We start from the raw sequence: 19,112 nt of genomic DNA on the forward strand, positions 1-19,112 counted from the left end.
TGAGGTTTCATTACTCAGGTCCTGGCAGATAACCATGCCTGGAGAAGGACATTTCAGCCCAAGCTTTAGCAGAACTTTAATTCCACATGCTGAGAGTACCAGGTTCCTGTAGCAGGGTGTTGATCCCCCTCCTCTGTTCTTCTTATGGCACTAAATCTGGAGGAATCCAATCCCCATGCCTCTCCTGTTGTTCTCCCCTGCTCTTCAGAGGGTGTTGTTCCTGGCCCACCTACAGACCTGCAGGTTATTGAAGCCACCAAGAACTACGTGGTGCTCAGCTGGAAGCCTCCTGGGCAGCGGGGCCACGAGGGCATCATGTACTATGTGGAAAAGGTAACAGGGGGCAAATGCAGAACCAGCTGCTGATAACCTTTGCATTGTGACACTGGCACAGGTTGCCCAGGAAGGCTGTGGTTGCCCCCTTCATGGAAGCATTCAAGGCCAGGTTGGATGAGCCCTTGAGCAGCCTGGGCTGGTGGGAGCTGTCCCTGCCCATGGCAGGGGGCTGGAACTGGAGGAGCTTTGAGGTTGGGGTTGTTTAGCCTGGAGAAGAGGAGGCTCAGGGGAGACCTTCTTGCTCTCTACAACTACCTGAAGGGAGGTTGTAGCCAGGAGGGGGTTGGTCTCTTCTCTCAAGCAACCAGCAGCAGAACAAGAGGACACAGTCTCAAGCTGTGCCAGGGGAAGTTTAGGCTTGAGGTGAGGAGAAAGTTCTTCCCTGAGAGAGTTGTTGGTCATTGGGATGTGCTGCCCAGGGAGGTGGTGGAGTCCCCATCCCTGGAGGTGTTCAAGAGGGGATTGGATGTGGCACTTGGTGCCATGGTCTAGTCATGAGGTCTGTGCTGACAGGTTGGACTTGATGGTCTTTGAGGTCTCTTCCAACCTTGGTGATTCTGTGAGACTCTGAGACTGATTCTGTTCCTTCCAGCCCCATCCATTCCATGAATTTATTTCCACCTGGAACTTTCAGACTAGGGCCAGGACTAGAAGGTGACCAAGAGAACTGTGGCTGCAGATAAAGGAAGAGGAACTAAAATACAGGAGATGGGAAAGTAGGTGCAGAAGGTGTCAAAGGCTGCAGTGTCCCCTGATGAGCTGGGTAGTGACCTGCCCTGAAGCAGACAGGCTGACAAACTGCCTCTGTGAAGAGAAAGCACAGAGCAAAGTCACATCCCAGCATGGTGGGGTGGGAAGGGACCTCTGGAGATCATCCAGTCCAACCCCCTGCCAGAGCAGGGGCACCCAGGGCACACATGAACACATCCAGGTGGGGTTGGGAGGAGGTCCTTCTTGAACTGGAGGGCTCAGAGCTGGATACAATATTCCAGATGTGGCCTCTCCAGGGCAGAGCAGAGGGGCAGAACCTCTCTGACCTACTCACCACAGCCCTTCTAACCCCCCCCAGGGTGCCCTTGGCCTTCCTGGCCACAAGGGCACATTGCTGGCTCACAGGCATCCCACCAGGACCCCCAGGAGCCTTTCCCCAGGGCTGCTCTCCAGCAGCTCAGGCCCCAACCTGTCCTGGGGCTTTTCCTTCCCAGATGCAGGACTCTACCTTGCTGGATCTCAACCAGCTCAAGGAAGGTGACAAAATGTCTCTTCCAGACCAGAACCCATTTTCATTTCAGTGCCCTGCTGGGTTTTTTTTCATGGCTGCCAGCCTGTAAGATCCTTCAGGCCACCACCATTTTCACTTCTGTCTCATGGCTCACCAACTTTTCTCCCTGTCACTCCTGAGGTGTCATCAAAGGAGCCAAAAATAGATTCCCTTTATGTGGTTTTTTTTTCATCCTCATACAAAATCTGGTCTAAATAAATGAGTTTCACTTAGCAACAAGCTTGGGGAGGATGAAAGGATGCATTTTTGAGTTCCCATCTAAGAAAGCTTTGAAACCCCCCAGAAGCCAGAAAGTGTCCTTCATGTGAAGCACAGGGGGTGGAAGTCACCAGTAATGACTGGTGTTAGTGAGCAGGGGACAGAGTGCTGCTCCCCACGGGCCTAAAACCAGCTCAGCTCTTACCTTTTGGCTGGAAAGTGAGATTCTGGAGGCCACCCCAGAACGCTGCAGAGGGACACAAGAGCAATGTGTTAATGGTAGAAGCTGTGGAGGCTCCATGCCTAGAGGTCTTCAAAGCCAGGCTGGATGGGGCCTTGAACGAGCTGGGCCAGTGGGAGGTGTCCTTGCCCATGGCACGGGGTTGGAACTGGGTGATCTTTGAGATCCCTTCCAACCCAAGCCAGTCTCTGATTCTGAGTTGTTGGATGTCTGCAGAACTTGCTTTGCAAGTGGTCCAGAACTGGATGCAGGCAATAACACCACTTCCTCCTGCTGGAGAGGACTTCAGCTTTGGTGCCTTACAGCCAGCAAGACTTCTGCAGCAGATGGACAGCTGGCACCTTCACCTGCCCTGACTTCTGCTCACGCTGTAGGAGCAGGCTGCCCAGGGAGGTGCTGCAGTCCCCATCCCTGCAGGTGTTAAGAAATGTGGGGACATGGCAGGCAGGGACATGGGACAGTGACTGTGGTGGTGTTGGGCTGATGTGGGACTGGATGATCTTGGAGGTTGTCAGACACTGGAGCAGGCTGCCTGTGGAGGTGGTAGAGTCACCATGCCTGGAGACAGCTAAGGACATGGTCTGAGAGCTGTGTGCAGGGGGCTGCCGGGTTACAGCATCACAGCATCAGCCAGGTTGGAAAAGGCCTCAGAGATCACTGAGTCCAACCTGTCACCTAACACCCAACCCCTCCTGACAACCAAACCATGGCTCCAAGAGCCACAGCCAATCTTTTTGTTTTAACACCCCCAGGGATGGGGACTCCACCACCTCCCTGGGCAGCACATCCCCAGGGCCAATCTCTCCTGCTGGGAAGAACTTTCTCCTCACCTCCAGCCTGAACCTCCCCTGGCACAGCTTGAGACTGTGTCCTCTTGTTCTGCTGCTGGGGGCCTGGGAGAAGAGCCCAACCCCCACCTGGCTCCAACCTCCCTTCAGGGAGTTGCAGAGAGCAAGAAGGTCTCCCCTGAGCCTCCTCTTCTCCAGGCTAAGCAACCCCAGCTCCCTCAGCCTCTCCTCACAGGGCTGTGCCCCAGACCCCTCCCCAGCTTTCTTGCCCTTCTCTGGACACCTTCCAGCAGCTCAACCTCTTTCCTAAGCTGAGGAGCCCAGAGCTGGACACAGGACTGCAGGTGTGGCCTGGGCAGTGCTGGACACAGGGCAGGAGTTCCCTAGTCGCAGGGCTGTGGCTGGGCTGATGATCTCAGAGGTCTTTTCCAGCCCGAGCAGCCCCTGCCTCCTGGCCTCTGCCAGTCAAACCGAGCCCCTGCGAGGCCGGGGCTGGGTGGGAGGGTGTGGGGCGGGAGGCTGGCCTGGCAGGGCCTGACGCCCCGGCTGTGCCCGCAGTGCGTGGCGGGCACGGAGGACTGGCAGCGTGTGAACACGGAGACGCCGGTGCGCTCGCCGCGCTTCGCGCTCTTCGACCTGGCCGAGGGCAAGGCCTACAGCTTCCGCGTGCGCTGCTGCAACTCCGCCGGCGTGGGGCAGCCCTCCGAGGCCACCGCCGCCACCGTGCCCGCCGACAAGCTGGGTGAGTGCTGCTGGGTGAGCGCTGCTGGGTGAGTGCTGCTGCGTGAACGCTGCTGGGTGAGCGCTGCTGCGTGAGTGCTGCTGGGTGAGTGCTGCTGCGTGAGTGCTGCTGGGTGAGTGCTGCTGGGTGAGTGCTGCTGGGTGAGTGCTGCTGGGTGAGTGCTGCTGCGTGAGTGCTGCTGTGTGAGTGCTGCTGGGTGAGTGCTGCTGGGTGAGTGCTGCTGCGTGAGTGCTGCTGGGTGAGTGCTGCTGGGTGAGTGCTGCTGGGTGAGCGCTGCTGGGTGAGCGCTGCTGGGTGAGTGCTGCTGCGTGAGTGCTGCTGTGTGAGTGCTGCTGGGTGAGTGCTGCTGGGTGAGTGCTGCTGCGTGAGTGCTGCTGGGTGAGTGCTGCTGCGTGAGTGCTGCTGCGTGAGTGCTGCTGCGTGAGTGCTGCTGGGTGAGTGCTGCTGGGTGAGTGCTGCTGGGTGAGCGCTGCTGCGTGAGTGCTGCTGGGTGAGTGCTGCTGGGTGAGTGCTGCTGGGTGAGCGCTGCTGGGTGAGCGCTGCTGGGTGAGCGCTGCTGGGTGAGCGCTGCTGGGTGAGTGCTGCTGGGTGAGCGCTGCTGGGTGAGCGCTGCTGGGTGAGTGCTGCTGGGTGAGTGCTGCTGCGTGAGTGCTGCTGGGTGAGTGCTGCTGCGTGAGTGCTGCTGGGTGAGTGCTGCTGCGTGAGTGCTGCTGCGTGAGTGCTGCTGCGTGAGTGCTGCTGCGTGAGTGCTGCTGGGTGAGCGCTGCTGCGTGAGTGCTGCTGGGTGAGTGCTGCTGGGTGAGTGCTGCTGGGTGAGCGCTGCTGGGTGAGTGCTGCTGGGTGAGCGCTGCTGGGTGAGCGCTGCTGGGTGAGTGCTGCTGGGTGAGCGCTGCTGGGTGAGCGCTGCTGGGTGAGTGCTGCTGGGTGAGTGCTGCTGCGTGAGTGCTGCTGGGTGAGTGCTGCTGCGTGAGTGCTGCTGGGTGAGTGCTGCTGGGTGAGTGCTGCTGGGTGAGTGCTGCTGCGTGAGTGCTGCTGGGTGAGTGCTGCTGGGTGAGTGCTGCTGGGTGAGTGCTGCTGGGTGAGTGCTGCTGCGTGAGCGCTGCTGGGTGAGTGCTGCTGCGTGAGTGCTGCTGGGTGAGCGCTGCTGCGTGAGCGCTGCTGGGTGAGTGCTGCTGGGTGAGTGCTGCTGGGTGAGTGCTGCTGCGTGAGTGCTGCTGGGTGAGCGCTGCTGGGTGAGCGCTGCTGGGTGAGTGCTGCTGCGTGAGTGCTGCTGGGTGAGTGCTGCTGGGTGAGTGCTGCTGCGTGAGTGCTGCTGCGTGAGTGCTGCTGGGTGAGCGCTGCTGGGTGAGCGCTGCTGGGTGAGTGCTGCTGGGTGAGTGCTGCTGGGTGAGCGCTGCTGGGTGAGTGCTGCTGCGTGAGTGCTGCTGGGTGAGTGCTGCTGGGTGAGTGCTGCTGGGTGAGTGCTGCTGGGTGAGTGCTGCTGGGTGAGCGCTGCTGGGTGAGTGCTGCTGGGTGAGCACTGCTGCGTGAGTGCTGCTGGGTGAGTGCTGCTGCGTGAGTGCTGCTGGGTGAGTGCTGCTGGGTGAGTGCTGCTGGGTGAGTGCTGCTGGGTGAGCGCTGCTGGGTGAGTGCTGCTGGGTGAGTGCTGCTGCGTGAGTGCTGCTGGGTGAGTGCTGCTGGGTGAGCGCTGCTGGGTGAGTGCTGCTGGGTGAGCACTGCTGGGTGAGTGCTGCTGCCCCGGCTGCGGGCGGCCCCTGCCGGCTGCCCCTCCCTGGCAGGGTGCAAGGCCAGGCCGCACGAGGCCCTGAGCAGCCTGGCTTGGTGGGAGGGCTCCCTGCCCGTGGAGGGGGTTGGAACTGCATGAGCTTTGGGGTCCCTTTTAAACCAAACCATTCCATGGTTCTGTGGCTCCAGGATCCCATGGCTCTGTGAGTCTGTCTTTGAGGTCCCTTCTAACTCAAACCATTCTGTGATTCCATGGCTCTGTGAGTCTGTCTTTGAGGTCCCTTCCATCCTAAACCATTCTGTGATTCCATGGCTCTCTGAGTCTGTCTTTGAGGTCCCTTCCATCCTAAACCATTCTGTGATTCCATGGCTCTCTGAGTCTGTCTTTGAGGTCCCTTCCATCCTAAACCATTCTGTGATTCCATGGCTCTCTGAGTCTGTCTTTGAGGTCCCTTCCAACTCAAACCATTCTGTGATTCCATGGCTCTGTGAGTCTGTCTTTGAGGTCCCTTCCATCCTAAACCATTCTGTGATTCCATGGCTCTGTGAGTCTGTCTTTGAGGTCCCTTCCAACTCAAACCATTCTGTGATTCCATGGCTCTGTGAGTCTGTCTTTGAGGTCCCTTCCATCCTAAACCATTCTGTGATTCCATGGCTCTCTGAGTCTGTCTTTGAGGTCCCTTCCATCCTAAACCATTCTGTGATTCCATGGCTCTCTGAGTCTGTCTTTGAGGTCCCTTCCAACTCAAACCATTCTGTGATTCCATGGTTTCATGGTTTCATAGAATCATAGAATCAATAAGGTTGGAAGAGACCTCAGAGATCACCAAGTCCAACCTATTACCTAACACCTCCTGACAACTAAACCATGGCTTCAAGTGCCACATCCAATCCCCTCTTGAACACCTCCAGGGGTGGTGGCTCCACCACCTCCCTGGGCAGCACATTCCCATGGCCAATTCCTCTCTCTGGGAAGAACTCTCTCCTCACTTCCAGCCTGACCTTCCCTGGCATAGTTTGAGACTGCTTAAATCGTCAGCTCCATGTGCACTCCTGAGTGACCCTGTGCTCACAGGCAATCAACAGTAGGCCATGTAAGACAGACAGGAAGTCCTGGCTGGGTGCTGTCTGGTATTTGGGTCTCTCCTTTGGCTGAACACTTCAGGCCTCATGATTCTATGGTTCCACAATTCTATGACTCTGTCTTTAAGGTCCCTTCCAACCCAAACCATCCTATGGCTCCATGATTCAGTGCTTCCATGATTGCATGAACTGCATGAAGTATCAGAAGCCATCAGTGATGTCTCCTCCCTAGCTAGACTCATTTTGGTTTAGGTTGTTGACCCTCTAACACCTGCTCAGATGACAGCTGCAGACCAAGGGAGTCCAGCTGCAGGTAAAGGCTGGCCAGAACCTGAAAGGCTGAAGACAGTGGGAGAGGAAGGGCAAAGGGAAGGAAGCACCAAAATCCTTCTTCTCAGAGCCCTCACTGAAACCAAGCCCAGACATCAGCAGAGCTTCACCTTCCTGCTCTGCCAGTGCAAACAGGCAGGAATTCCATCCTTGCAGACTGATTCCAGGGCAGGAGAAGCTGAGATGTTCCCCACAGCAAAGCACCAGGAGCTATGCCACCCCCAGCCCTTTGTTTCCAAACTGCAGGGCAGCTCCTGCTCCAGCTCCCAGCCTGTCTCTGCTGGCTTCATTTCCAACTCAATTCCTGGGGAGCAAAACAGCTCCTCTTGGAAAACACCTCAGGAGCAAGTTGGTGCCTGACAGGAGCTTGCTTTGTGACTCATCCCGTGGGCTGCAGAGCTCCTCAGTCTGCACCCAGCACTCTTTTCCCTGTCAGAAAGCTCCAAGGCACATCCCTGGTGCAGCTGTGCAGCAGGAGGGGATGGACTAAACCTGACTGGAGAGAAATGCCCTCAGTCAGAAGCAATCCCAGAATGCCAGCATGGGGGGTGGGAAGGGACCCCTGGAGCTGCCCCAGCCCAGCCCTGCTCCAGCAGGGCCCCCCCAGCAGCTTGCCCAGCAGCACAGTGCCCAGGGGGGGTTGGAAGCTCTCCACACCAGCAGACTCCACAACCTCTCTGGGCAGCCTGCTCCAGGCCTCCAGCAGCCTCCCCCCAAACCACTTTCTCCTCCTGCTCAGCTGCCACCTCCTGCCTGCCAGGCTCTGCCCCTTGCCCCTTGGCCTGGCCCTGGGCACCACTCAGCAGAGCCTGGCCCCAGCCTCTTGCCCCCCACAGCTCCTTCAGCTCTTGCTGAGCATTGCTCAGCTCCCCTCTGGGGCTGCTCTGCTGCAGGCTCTCAGCCCCAGGGCTCTCAGCCTTTGCTGCTGCCAGAGCTGCTCCAGGCCCCTCAGCAGCTCTGCAGCCTCCCCTGGGCTCTCCCCAGCAGTTCCCTGTCCCCCTGGAACTGGGAAGCACAGCACTGTACCCAGCAGCCCAGATGGGGCCTCCCTAGGGCAGAGCAGAGGGGCAGGAGAGCCTCCCTTGCCCTGCTGGCTGCACTCTTGCTCATGCCCCCCAGGACACCTTTGGCCTTCCTGCCCACCAGGGCACTCCTGGTGCTCCTGGGCACCTTGCTGTCCCCCAGCACTCCCAGCTCCTCTCCTTGGAGCTGCTTCCCAGCAGGTCTCCCTCAGCTGACTGATGCAGGAGCTTGCTCCTTCTCAGGGACAGAACCCCACACTTGGTGAGGAGCCTTACCCTCAGCAGCTTGAACCTACTGGTCCTGTCTGTGGTCCTGCCCTACTTAATGTAGATCAGAGAAGGCTCTGGAGGGCCAAGTGGCCTTTGCCCCGTTGGGGTCCCAGAGAGTGTCCCTAAGGATGGGGTGCTGAGTGTGTCCTGGCTGGGTGCTGGCTCACTGCTGTCTGCTTCCCTCCCACAGACGTGCCCAAGGCTCCTAGCCACGTGATGCCAGTGAGGAACACAGACACCTCAGTCCTTCTCACCTGGGCAGAGCCCCCAGATGCCAAGGAGCTGGTTGGGTACTACATTGAGTCAAGCCTGGTTGGATCTGGTCGTTGGGAACCATGCAACAACAACCCTGTGAAAGGCACAAGGTAATGGGGGACTTGTAGTGGCCTCTCACTGCTTCAAGGGACCTGGAAGAAAGCTGGGGACAGGCTTCGTCTCAGGGCCCGTGGTGCCAGGCCAAGGGGGGATGGTTTGGACTCTCAGAGGGAGATTGACAGTGGAGAGAAGGGAGAAATGTTTGCCCCTGGGGGTGGGGAGAGCCTGGCCCAGGCTGCCCAGAGAGCTGGGAGCTGCCCCATGGCTGGCAGCACTGCAGGGCAGGCTGGCTGGGGCTCTGAGCAGCCTGCTCTGGCTGGGGCTGTCCCTGCTGGCTGCAGGGGGTTGGGCTGGATGAGCTGTCAAGGGGAGTGAGGTGCTTGGATACATTTTGCATTCCAAGGCCTTCATTCCATGGAATCATTTCATTTCTGAAACCCTTCAAGGTCCAGTCCAACCACTCTCTAACTCCACAGCTGAGTGGCCTCATGGCTTTGTGAAAGCAGGAGAAACCTTTAGGGAAGAAGCCTTTCATTTCCCCCCTGAGACAATGCACAGAACAGTTGGGCTTGGAAGGGGCCTTGAAGACCTCCTAGCTCCACCCAAGGCTGTTATTCTCTGTGCCACCCTTGCTAACTGCTCCTCTGGTTTGCTGCAGGTTCGTCTGCCACGGGCTGGCCCATGGTCAGAAGTACATCTTCAGAGTCAGGGCTGTCAACGCAGCAGGGCTCAGCGAGTTCTCCCAGGACTCGGAGCCCATCGAGGTGAAGGCAGCCATTGGTGAGGGCTCTCCCACTGCTCTTCCCTGCCCCCAGCTGGGTTGGGTGTTTAATGCAGTCAGGATGTTTGCAGCCGCTCCCTGTAACCAGTGCTGCCCACAAACCATCACTGGTTGGCAGCTGCTCTGCTCTCACAGCCACAGTTTCAGGCACTGCTCTCTTGGGGACCTGTTCACCTTCCCCATCCAGTCCTCTTCAGGTGCCCCTTGTCAGAGGGCACTGCCAAGCTCACTTCACAGCTGTCCTGGGCCATGGAATGTGGTTCTGCTTTGCTGCTACGGTGCTGATCACCTCTGTGGTGTCTGTCCCCCCTGTAGCACACCAGCTCCTGACCTCCACAACTCAGCCAAACAATCAGTGCCAGGTGGCTCTTGTGAACCTCCCTAACCCTGCCTGTCCTCCCCCTCTGGATTTGCTCTGGCTGCTTGCCCCTGCCTGGACTAACCCACAGAGATCAGTGAGGTCACTAAGCATGAACAGAGTCAGCTGTGCACCACCCTCCCCTTCCTCTGCCTTCTGCCTCACTCCTCAGCCTCAGAGCAGACAGATGTGGCCAGGGGCACTTCTGTGGGACCACCTGGAGGTGGAAAATCTCAGATGAGGAGATCCTGCCCCTGGGCTCTGCTCTGCTCAGACCTCCCCTCCAATCCTGCCTCCAGCTCTGCTGTCCCCAGCAGGAGAAGGACACAGAGCTGCTGGAGAGAGGCCAGAGGAGGCCACAGAGATGCTGCCAGGGCTGGAGCAGCTCTGCTGGGAGGCCAGGCTGAGGGAGCTGGGGCTGTGCAGCCTGCAGAGGAGAAGGCTCCAGGGGCACCTCAGAGCTGCTGCCAGCACCTGAAGGGATCCTGCAGGAAGGCTACAGAGGAACTGCTCCTGAGGGGGTCTGGAGCCAGGCCCAGGGGGAAGGGTTTGGAGCTGAGGCAGGGCAGGGTCAGAAGTTCTCCAGTGTGAGGCTGCTGAGCCTCTGGCCCAGGCTGCCCAGGGAGGCTGTGGGTCACTGAATGCCAGGCTGACACTGACCTGTGGCCTCCTGCTGACGTGTTCCTCCTGTTCAACAGCTGCCCCCTCTGCACCCTATGACATCGTGGTGCTGGAGAGTGTCCGCGACTCGATGGTGCTGGGCTGGAAGCAGCCCCACTCCGCCGGGGGCGCCGAGATCACCGGCTACTACGTCAACTACCGGGAAGTGGTTGGTGGAGTTCCTGGGAAGTGGAGGGAGGCCAACATCAAAGCTGTCAGTGACAGAGCCTACAGGGTAAGAGCTTAGCTTCTCTGGGTGCCTGGAGGGCAGGTGGGACTCCCCAGACTGTCCCAGGGACAGTTTGGGATGAGCTGTGAGTCAGTGTGCAGGCTGCTGAGTGCATCCTGGGACAGCAGTGGGGTGGGAAGGGAGCTCTGGAGCTGCCCCAGCCCTGCTCCAGCAGGGCCCCCCCAGCAGCTTGCCCAGCAGCACAGTGCCATGGGGGGGTTGGGAGCTCTCCACACCAGCAGACTCCACAACCTCTCTGGGCAGCCTGCCCCAGGCCTCCAGCAGCCTCACACCAAAGACCTGTGGATGCCTCCCCTCTGGAGGTGTTCAAGGCCAGGCTGCATGAAGTCTTGAGCAGCCTGGGCTAAGGGGAGGTGTCTCTAAGGCTCTTTATCTTGGCATAAACTGCACAGAGAGGTTGTGGATGTGCCCTCCATGGAGGTGTTCAAGGTTGGACAGGGCTTTGAGCAGCCTGGGCTAGGGGGGGGTGTCCCTGCCCATGGGTCCCTTCCAGCCCAACCCATTCCGTGAATCTCTCCAGGCATTCCCATCACACTCGTGTCCACTGCCACTGTGACATCCTTCCCAAGTCACCAAGTGCCATCTCCTTCGTTCTGCAGATTGAAAACCTGAAGGAGAACATGGTCTACCAGTTCCAGGTGGCTGCTGCCAACCTGGCTGGGGTGGGGACACCCTCTGAGCCCAGCCAGCCCTTCAGATGTGAAGAGTGGAGCATTGCTGTGCCTGGTAGGACACTGAGGGGGGACGTGGAGGGTGCTCACAGCCCAGGGGTGCTCTGTGACCCATGATCTAACCCTGGGCTGAACATCTCTCTCCAAGGCCAGGGCTGTGAAGGTGAATGGAGATGACCCCTGCTGACCCCAGTGGACTTTAGAGAAGGACAGGGCTTAAGAATTACTTCAGATGCTAATGTTTAGAGATTGTTTGTTGGGGGGTTGTTTGATCACGATGCCAACCTCACCCAGCTGGCTTGGTCCTGGGGCTGGGCTGGGTGTGGCTTCCTTGGGTCCAGACATGGTGTAGAGGAGCTGGAGGTGTCGAGGCAGCTCTGGGCTTACAACCTGCTGTCTGCTCTCTGGAGTCCTAAGGCATCTTTAACCCTTTTGGGGATTTCTTTTGAGGTCACAACTGCAACCTTCTCCCCCCTCAGGGCCACCCCACGATGTGACATGCACAGAGGTGAGGAAGGACTCCGTGGTCCTGCTGTGGAAGGAGCCCGTTTACACCGGCCGGAGCCCCATCGTGGGGTACTACGTGGACATGAAGGAGCACGAGGCCAAGGAGGAGCTGTGGAGAAGTGTCAATGAGAAGCCTCTCCAGAGGAAGTACCTGAAGGTACAGAGCTTGAGGTGCAGAGCCCGTGCCTGTGAGGCAGGAGCCATCCTGGATGTCTTCTGGCTCAGAGCCCCAGATGGGCACAAGCTCAGATGCTGTGCTGCAGCCACCCTGTGCCCTCAGCAGTGCCAGCAGGGAGGCTGCTGTGCTGCAGCTGCTCTGTGCCGTCAGCAGTGCCAGCAGGAGGCTGCCCAGCTGCAGCTGCTCTGTGCCCTCAGCAGTGCCAGCAGGAGGCTGCCCAGCTGCAGCTGCTCTGTGCCCTCAGCAGTGCCAGCAGGAGGCTGCTGTGCTGCAGCTGCTCTGTGCCCTCAGCAGTGCCAGCAGGAGGCTGCTGTGCTGCAGCCACCCTGTGCCCTCAGCAGTGCCAGCAGGGAGGCTGCTGTGCTGCAGCTGCTCTGTGCCCTCAGCAGTGCCAGCAGGAGGCTGCTGTGCTGCAGCCACCCTGTGCCCTCAGCAGTGCCAGCAGGAGGCTGCTGTGCTGCAGCTGCTCTGTGCCCTCAGCAGTGCCAGCAGGAGGCTGCCCAGCTGCAGCTGCTCTGTGCCCTCAGCAGTGCCAGCAGGAGGCTGCTGTGCTGCAGCTGCTCTGTGCCCTCAGCAGTGCCAGCAGGAGGCTGCTGTGCTGCAGCTGCTCTGTGCCCTCAGCAGTGCCAGCAGGAGGCTGCTGTGCTGCAGCTGCTCTGTGCCCTCAGCAGTGCCAGCAGGGAGGCTGCTGTGCTGCAGCTGCTCTGTGCCCTCAGCAGTGCCAGCAGGAGGCTGCTGTGCTGCAGCTGCTCTGTGCCCTCAGCAGTGCCAGCAGGGAGGCTGCTGTGCTGCAGCTGCTCTGTGCCCTCAGCAGTGCCAGCAGGAGGCTGCTGTGCTGCAGCTGCTCTGTGCCCTCAGCAGTGCCAGCAGGAGGCTGCCCAGCTGCAGCACCCTGTGCCCTCAGCAGTGCCAGCAGGGAGGCTGCCCAGCTGCAGCTGCTCTGTGCCCTCAGCAGTGCCAGCAGGAGGCTGCCCAGCTGCAGCTGCTCTGTGCCCTCAGCAGTGCCAGCAGGAGGCTGCTGTGCTGCAGCTGCTCTGTGCCCTCAGCAGTGCCAGCAGGAGGCTGCCCAGCTGCAGCTGCTCTGTGCCCTCAGCAGTGCCAGCAGGAGGCTGCCCAGCTGCAGCACCCTGTGCCCTCAGCAGTGCCAGCAGGAGGCTGCCCAGCTGCTGGCTGTGTCTGGAAGCAGCCATCCCGCAGCTGTCAGCCTGGGCTGCAGCACACAGGGCAGGGGAGGAGCAGTGAGGCCAGAGGAGGCCGGGGGCAGGTCGTGAGGCGTGGGTGTGGCAGCAGGGGAGGCTGGGGGAGGCTGTGGGCACCCACCCAGGGGTCTGTTGCCCACTGCAGGTGCAGGGCCTGGCGCGGGGCCGGCGCTACGTCTTCCGCGTGCGGGCAGCCAACCAGGCCGGCGTGGGCAAGCCCTCGGACGCCACGGATCCTGTCCTGGCTGAGACACCACCAGGTCTGCTGCCAACCTTCCTCCTTCCTCTCACCCCTCAGCAGGTTCCTCTTCGTGTGATGAGTTTCCAGCAGATCTCCTGAGGAGCAGCTGAGGGAGCTGGGGGTGCTCAGTGTGGAGCAGAGGAGGCTGAGGGAGACCTCCTTGCTCTCTGCAGCTCCCTGGGAGGAGGCTGGAGCCGGGGGGGGTTGGGCTCTGCTCCGAGGAACAAGGGACAGGACAAGAGGAAATGGCCTCAAGTTGCCACAGGAGAGGCTGAGGTTGGACATGGGAAGAAACCTCTTCCCTGAGAGGCTTCTCCAAGCCTGCCCCAGGCTGCCCAGGGAGGAGGCTGAATCCCCACCCCTGGAGGGGCTCCCAAGAGGCAGAGCTGTGGTGCTGAGGGCCGTGGGGCAGCCCCAGCCTGGCTGGAGCTGCAGAATGGTTGGACTGGGTGAGCTTGAAAGGTCCTTTCTCCCCCAGGCCAGTCCAAAATTCTCTGGCAGCTGATGCCTGCTGCTCTCCAGGCTGTGGGTTAGACCCAGGACTGTTCCTGGGACCCCAGGCAAGGTTGGCAGCAGCTCCTGGGGCTGCTTCAGCCATCCTATGACTGAAACCTGACAGCTTGGTCTGCTGCCTTCTCTGAGCTGCTGGAACTGCCTTCTTCTGCTCCTGCAGGAACCAAGGAGGTGGTGGTTGAAGTAGATGACAATGGAGTCATTTCCCTCAACTTTGAGTGTGAGAAGATGTCTCCAGGCTCCAAGTTTGTTTGGTCCAAGAATTATGAACCCATTGAGGATGACTCCCGGCTGACCATCGACACCAAGGGGGGCAAGTAAGGACCACAACCCCCTTGTGCCTCAGGGACCAAGAGTGGCCACAGCTGAGGCCTTGAGCAGCTGAGTCGAGTGGAGAAGTGTCCCTGGGCGTAGTGGGGAGGTTGGAGCAGATGCTCTGAGATCCCTTCCAACCCAAACCATTCCCTGAAAGCCATCCTCTTGTGTCTGAGCTGGCCAAGGGCTTCCAGCAATCCATCCTCTTGTGTCTGAGCTGGCCAAGGGCTTCCAGCAATCCATCCCTGTGTGTGTCTGAGCTGGCCAAGGGCTTCCAGCAATCCATCCCTGTGTGTGTCTGAGCTGGCCAAGGGCTTCCAGCAATCCATCCTCTTGTGTGTGACCTGGCCAAGGGCTTCCAGCAATCCATCCTCTTGTGTCTGAGCTGGCCAAGGGCTTCCAGCAATCCATCCTCTTGTGTCTGAGCTGGCCAAGGGCTTCCAGCAATCCATCCTCTTGTGTGTGACCTGGCCAAGGGCTTCCAGCAATCCATCCTCTTGTGTCTGACCTGGCCAAGGGCTTCCAGCAATCCATCCCTGTGTGTGTCTGACCTGGCCAAGGGCTTCCAGCAATCCATCCTCTTGTGTGTGACCTGGCCAAGGGCTTCCAGCAATCCATCCTCTTGTGTCTGAGCTGGCCAAGGGCTTCCAGCAATCCATCCTCTTGTGTCTGAGCTGGCCAAGGGCTTCCAGCAATCCATCCTCTTGTGTGTGACCTGGCCAAGGGCTTCCAGCAATCCATCCTCTTGTGTCTGAGCTGGCCAAGGGCTTCCAGCAATCCATCCTCTTGTGTGTGACCTGGCCAAGGGCTTCCAGCAATCCATCCTCTTGTGTCTGAGCTGGCCAAGGGCTTCCAGCAATCCATCCTCTTGTGTGTGACCTGGCCAAGGGCTTCCAGCAATCCATCCTCTTGTGTCTGAGCTGGCCAAGGGCTTCCAGCAATCCATCCCTGTGTGTGTCTGACCTGGCCAAGGGCTTCCAGCAATCCATCCTCTTGTGCCCTCAAGCCTCCTGCAGGCCTCAGCAGAGGGAGGCAGAGGCCTGGAGCCCAGCCTCTGCAGAGGCAGAGGTGCAGCCCAGGAGGTGTGAGCAGAAGGGGACACAAGGCTCTTCTCTCTGCATTTCTAGACCTAAAGGAGAGCTTTGGTTCAGACCAGCCTCATCTTTTGAGTAAAAGGTTGGGCATGAGGGACAATCTCTGTGCTGCAGGAGTGGTCAGGGACTGGCACAGGCTGCCCAGGGAGGTGGTGAGGCCCCACCCCTGGAGGTGCTCCAGAAACCTGGGGCCATGGCACCTGGGGCCAGGGTTTGGTGGCCATGGTGAGGCTGGGCTGGAGGTTGGGCTGGATGATCTCAGAGGGCTTTTCCCACCCAAGCAGAGCTTTTCTTCTTTCCTCCTCAAGGTCAAAGGCTTCCTTTAAGGATCTGGGAGAAGAGGACCTGGGCATTTACTCCTGTGTGGTGACAGACACGGATGGGGTCTCCGCCAGCCACACCATTGATGAGGAAGGTAGGCACCATGGCTCTCAACCACTCTTCCTCCACTCCCCAGCTGCTTGTCCCTGCTGCCCCCTCAGCTCCCTGGGGCCCACAGGCCCCTCAGGTGAGTCCTGCCCTGTCTCTTGCAGAGATGAAGCGCCTGCTAGCCCTGAGCCACGAGCACAAGTTCCCAAGTAAGTGACTCTGGCCTGGCCAGGGGGGCACCGCTGTGTGCAGGGGAAACGTCTGACATGGGGTGGGGAGGGCCTGGCCCTGGCTGCCCAGGGAGGTGGCAGCTGCCCCATGCCTGCTGCCATTGCAGGTCAGGTGGTTTGGAGCTCTGAGCAACCTGCTCCAGCTGGGGATGTCCCTGGCCTGGATGACCTTGAAAGGTCTCTTCCCACCCAAAGCATGCCATTTCCATCCCCCTTCCAGGCCCCTTCCAGCCCAAACCATTCCAGGCTGGACATGAGGAGAAATCTCTTTGCTGCCAGAGTGGTCAGGGGCTGGCACAGGCTGCCCAGGGAGGTGCTGGAGTCTCCATCCCTGGAGCTGTTCAAGAAACCTGTGGCCATGGCACCTGGGGCAGGGTTTGGTGGCCATGGTGGGGTTGGTTAGAAGCTGTTGAGTAGAAGGTTGGACTTGATGGTCTTGAAGGTCTTTTCCACCCTTAATGACTCTGGGAGCCTGTTTCTGTGCTAATAAAGCTCCTGCCATCATCAGGCAGTGAGGTCACTGTAAGGCCAGGAAGCTCCTGTGGATCAGCCCTGACAGCTCAGCCCCATCTCCAGATCTTCTCTGCTGAGCTTCACCCCCATCCTGAGCACAGGCCCTGTTGCTAGGCACTTCTGACTCAGCAGCAGCTCAGCTGCTGCCTGCTCCCTGCTGCTGAGCTGCTCTGAGCTGCAGCTGCTGCTGAGAAACATCTGCAGCCAGGCACTCCATGGGAACATCCCAGAATCCCAGCCTGGGCACCACTCAGCAGAGCCTGGCCCCAGCCTCCTGTCCCCCACAGCTCCTTCAGCTCTTGCTGAGCATTGCTCAGCTCCCCTCTGGGGCTGCTCTGCTGCAGGCTCTCAGCCCCAGGACTCTCAGCCTTTGCTGCTGCCAGAGCTGCTCCAGGCCCCTCAGCAGCTCTGCAGCCTCCCCTGGGCTCTCCCCAGCAGCTCTCTGTCCCTCTGGGACTGGGGAGCTCAGCACTGGCCCCAGCAGTGCAGCTGTGGCCTCAGCAGGGCAGACAGAGGGTTGCTGCCCTCCAGAGCACAGCTTGGGAAAGGCTGTGCCAGGGGGGTGGTGCTGGGAGAAAATCCTCTGCTCCACCTGCCCCGAGTGCCCAGAGCTGCTGTGCTCATGGGCTGGGAAACCTCCTGAGCACCAGGCTGGGGAAGGCCTGAGGCAGCTGCCAGTGGTGCTGAGGGCAGGGCTTGGTGGTGACCTGGCAGGGCTCATCGTGCCTGGGAGGTTGTGGGCTGGCAGCTCTACTCCAGAGGGCTCCATAGGCACTTAGGATGGTACAAGGAGACAGCAGAGAGTCCCTCAGGCCCTGTCCTCCCCTGCCTTTGCCATGGGCAGAGCTACAGCCCCAGCCCTGCCCACGCTGTCACACAGTGGGTGCTGTGCTCCTGCCCTGTGCTCAGCTGTGACACCCAACCAGACTTCACCCTGCTGAGAAGGTGGAGAGCAGGGCAGGGGCCACAGCCAGCACCTGGGCTGCCCACAGCAGGATGTGTGTGGAGAGCCTCAGCAGCCACTTGGAGAGATGGAAATGGTGGAAGCCAAGAACCTGAGCAGGAGGAGAAAGTGGTTTGGGGGGAGGCTGCTGGAGGCCTGGAGCAGGCTGCCCAGAGAGGTTGTGGAGTCTGCTGGTGTGGAGAGCTCCCAACCCCCCCTGGGCACTGTGCTGCTGGGCAGGGTGCTGGGGGGGCCCTGCTGGAGCAGAGCTGGGCTGGGGCAGCTCCAGGGGTCCCTCCCCACCCCTCCAAGCTGGGATGAAAGAGCAGGAGCAGAGCAAGCTTCCCTGCAGTCTCTAACCCTTGGCACCTTTTCTCCTGCTAACAGAGGGTTTGGTCCCTACAAGGACAATTTCCCTTCTCCAGAGGGGACCCCACTGTCCTGGGGAGCCTGGCAGGGTGTGCAGACCCTTGGAGGCTTCCCAGAGAGCAGTGGAGCACTGAGCCTACAGCCATCTCCCAACCCCCAGCCCAGCAGCTGCCCTTCTGCCCTGGGGTGGTGCTGGAATGGGATGTGGTGTTCCCAGCCTGAATCCCTGGGGTGCCTCACAGGAACAGTGGCCACCAACTCGCTGAGGACCTGGACAAGGGTCTCCACGGGGCAGGGGCACTGGGCAGCTGACCTTTGAAGCAGCCTGGTGGCAGAATGGGGCAGAAGCCATCAGAGGGTTCAGTCCTGGCTGTCCTCCCATGTGGATGTGGGTGCAGAGATCTTGTGGCTCTCCCAAGAGCTACCAGGGGCTGGTTAACTTCTTTCCTTTCTTCTTCCCAGCTGTCCCACTCACCTCTGAGCTGGCAGTGGAGATCCTGGAGAAAGGAGAAGTCAGGTTCTGGCTGCAAGCTGAAAAGCTGTCTGGCAATGCCAAGGCCAACTTTGTCTTCAATGACAAGGAGATCTTCAATGGAGAGGTGAGTCCTGCCTGGGGCTCTGTGCTTCTGTGGGCATCAGGGAGGTCTTTACCATGAGAATAGAATAGAATAGAATAGAATAGAATAGAATAGAATAGAGTAGAATAGAATAGACCAGACCAGGTTGGAAGAGACCTTTGAGATCATCCAGTCCAACCTCTCCCCAGCACCATCTGATCAACTCAACCATGGCACCAAGGGCCTCAGCCAGGCTCTTCCTAAACCCCTTCAGGGATGGGGACTCCACCACCTCCCTGGGCAGCACATCCCAAGGGCCAATCTCTCTTGCTGGCAAGAACTTTCTCCTCACCTCCAGCCTAAACCTCCCCTGGCACAGCTTGAGACTGTGTCCTCTTGTTCTGGCTGCCTGGGAGCAGAGCCCAACCCCCACCTGGCTCCAACCTCCCTTCAGGGAGTTGCAGAGAGCAAGAAGGTCTCCCCTGAGCCTCCTCTTCTCCAGGCTAAGCAACCCCAGCTCCCTCAGCCTCTCCTCACAGGGCTGTGCCCCAGACCCCTCCCCAGCCTTGTTGCCCTTCTCTGGATGTGTTCAAATGTCTCAATGTCCTTCTTAAACTGAGGGGCCCAGAACTGGACACAGGACTCAAGGAGCTTCCTCCTCCCTTGTTTAGCTTAGAATAGGCCAGTAGGCAGCTATATTTTTCTCCAGGGAGACCTTCTGGTGACCTCTCAGGGGGCTGAGCAGAAAGGTGGGGACAGACTTTTTCTCAGGCCCTGTGGTGCCAGGCCAAGGGGGGATGGTTTGGACTCAAAAGAGGGAGCTTGAGAGTGGAGAGAAGGGAGAGATGTTTGCCCCTGAGGGTGGGGAGAGCCTGGCCCAGGCTGCCCAGAGGGGTGGGAGCTGCCCCATGGCTGGCAGCACTGCAGGGCAGGCTGGCTGGGGTTCTAACCAGCAGCAGATGTCCCTGCTGACTGCATCTAAATGACCTTTAGGGTCCCTTCCCACCCAACCCCTTCTATGATCCCATGGTT

General features: G+C 59.5%; 1 protein-coding gene across 1 annotated transcript in view; it reads left to right on the forward strand.

Moving 5' to 3' along the window:
• MYOM1 (myomesin 1) overlaps nt 1-19,112 on the forward strand; it is a 45,706-nt gene that overhangs the window by 15,924 nt on the left and 10,670 nt on the right. The window contains exons 14-25 of the mRNA XM_068166922.1: nt 209-333; nt 3,404-3,587; nt 8,208-8,382; nt 8,991-9,112; nt 10,170-10,366; nt 10,981-11,107; nt 11,532-11,716; nt 13,082-13,196; nt 13,851-14,007; nt 15,408-15,514; nt 15,633-15,677; nt 17,986-18,122. Coding sequence (XP_068023023.1) covers nt 209-333; nt 3,404-3,587; nt 8,208-8,382; nt 8,991-9,112; nt 10,170-10,366; nt 10,981-11,107; nt 11,532-11,716; nt 13,082-13,196; nt 13,851-14,007; nt 15,408-15,514; nt 15,633-15,677; nt 17,986-18,122 — 1,676 coding nt within the window. The remainder of the gene's footprint in view (nt 1-208; nt 334-3,403; nt 3,588-8,207; nt 8,383-8,990; nt 9,113-10,169; nt 10,367-10,980; nt 11,108-11,531; nt 11,717-13,081; nt 13,197-13,850; nt 14,008-15,407; nt 15,515-15,632; nt 15,678-17,985; nt 18,123-19,112) is intronic.

This window comes from Melanerpes formicivorus, unplaced genomic scaffold, assembly GCF_026170545.1.
Source record: "Melanerpes formicivorus ecotype bairdi unplaced genomic scaffold, bMelFor1.0.p_v2 SCAF_111, whole genome shotgun sequence".
Lineage (NCBI taxonomy): Eukaryota > Metazoa > Chordata > Aves > Piciformes > Picidae > Melanerpes > Melanerpes formicivorus.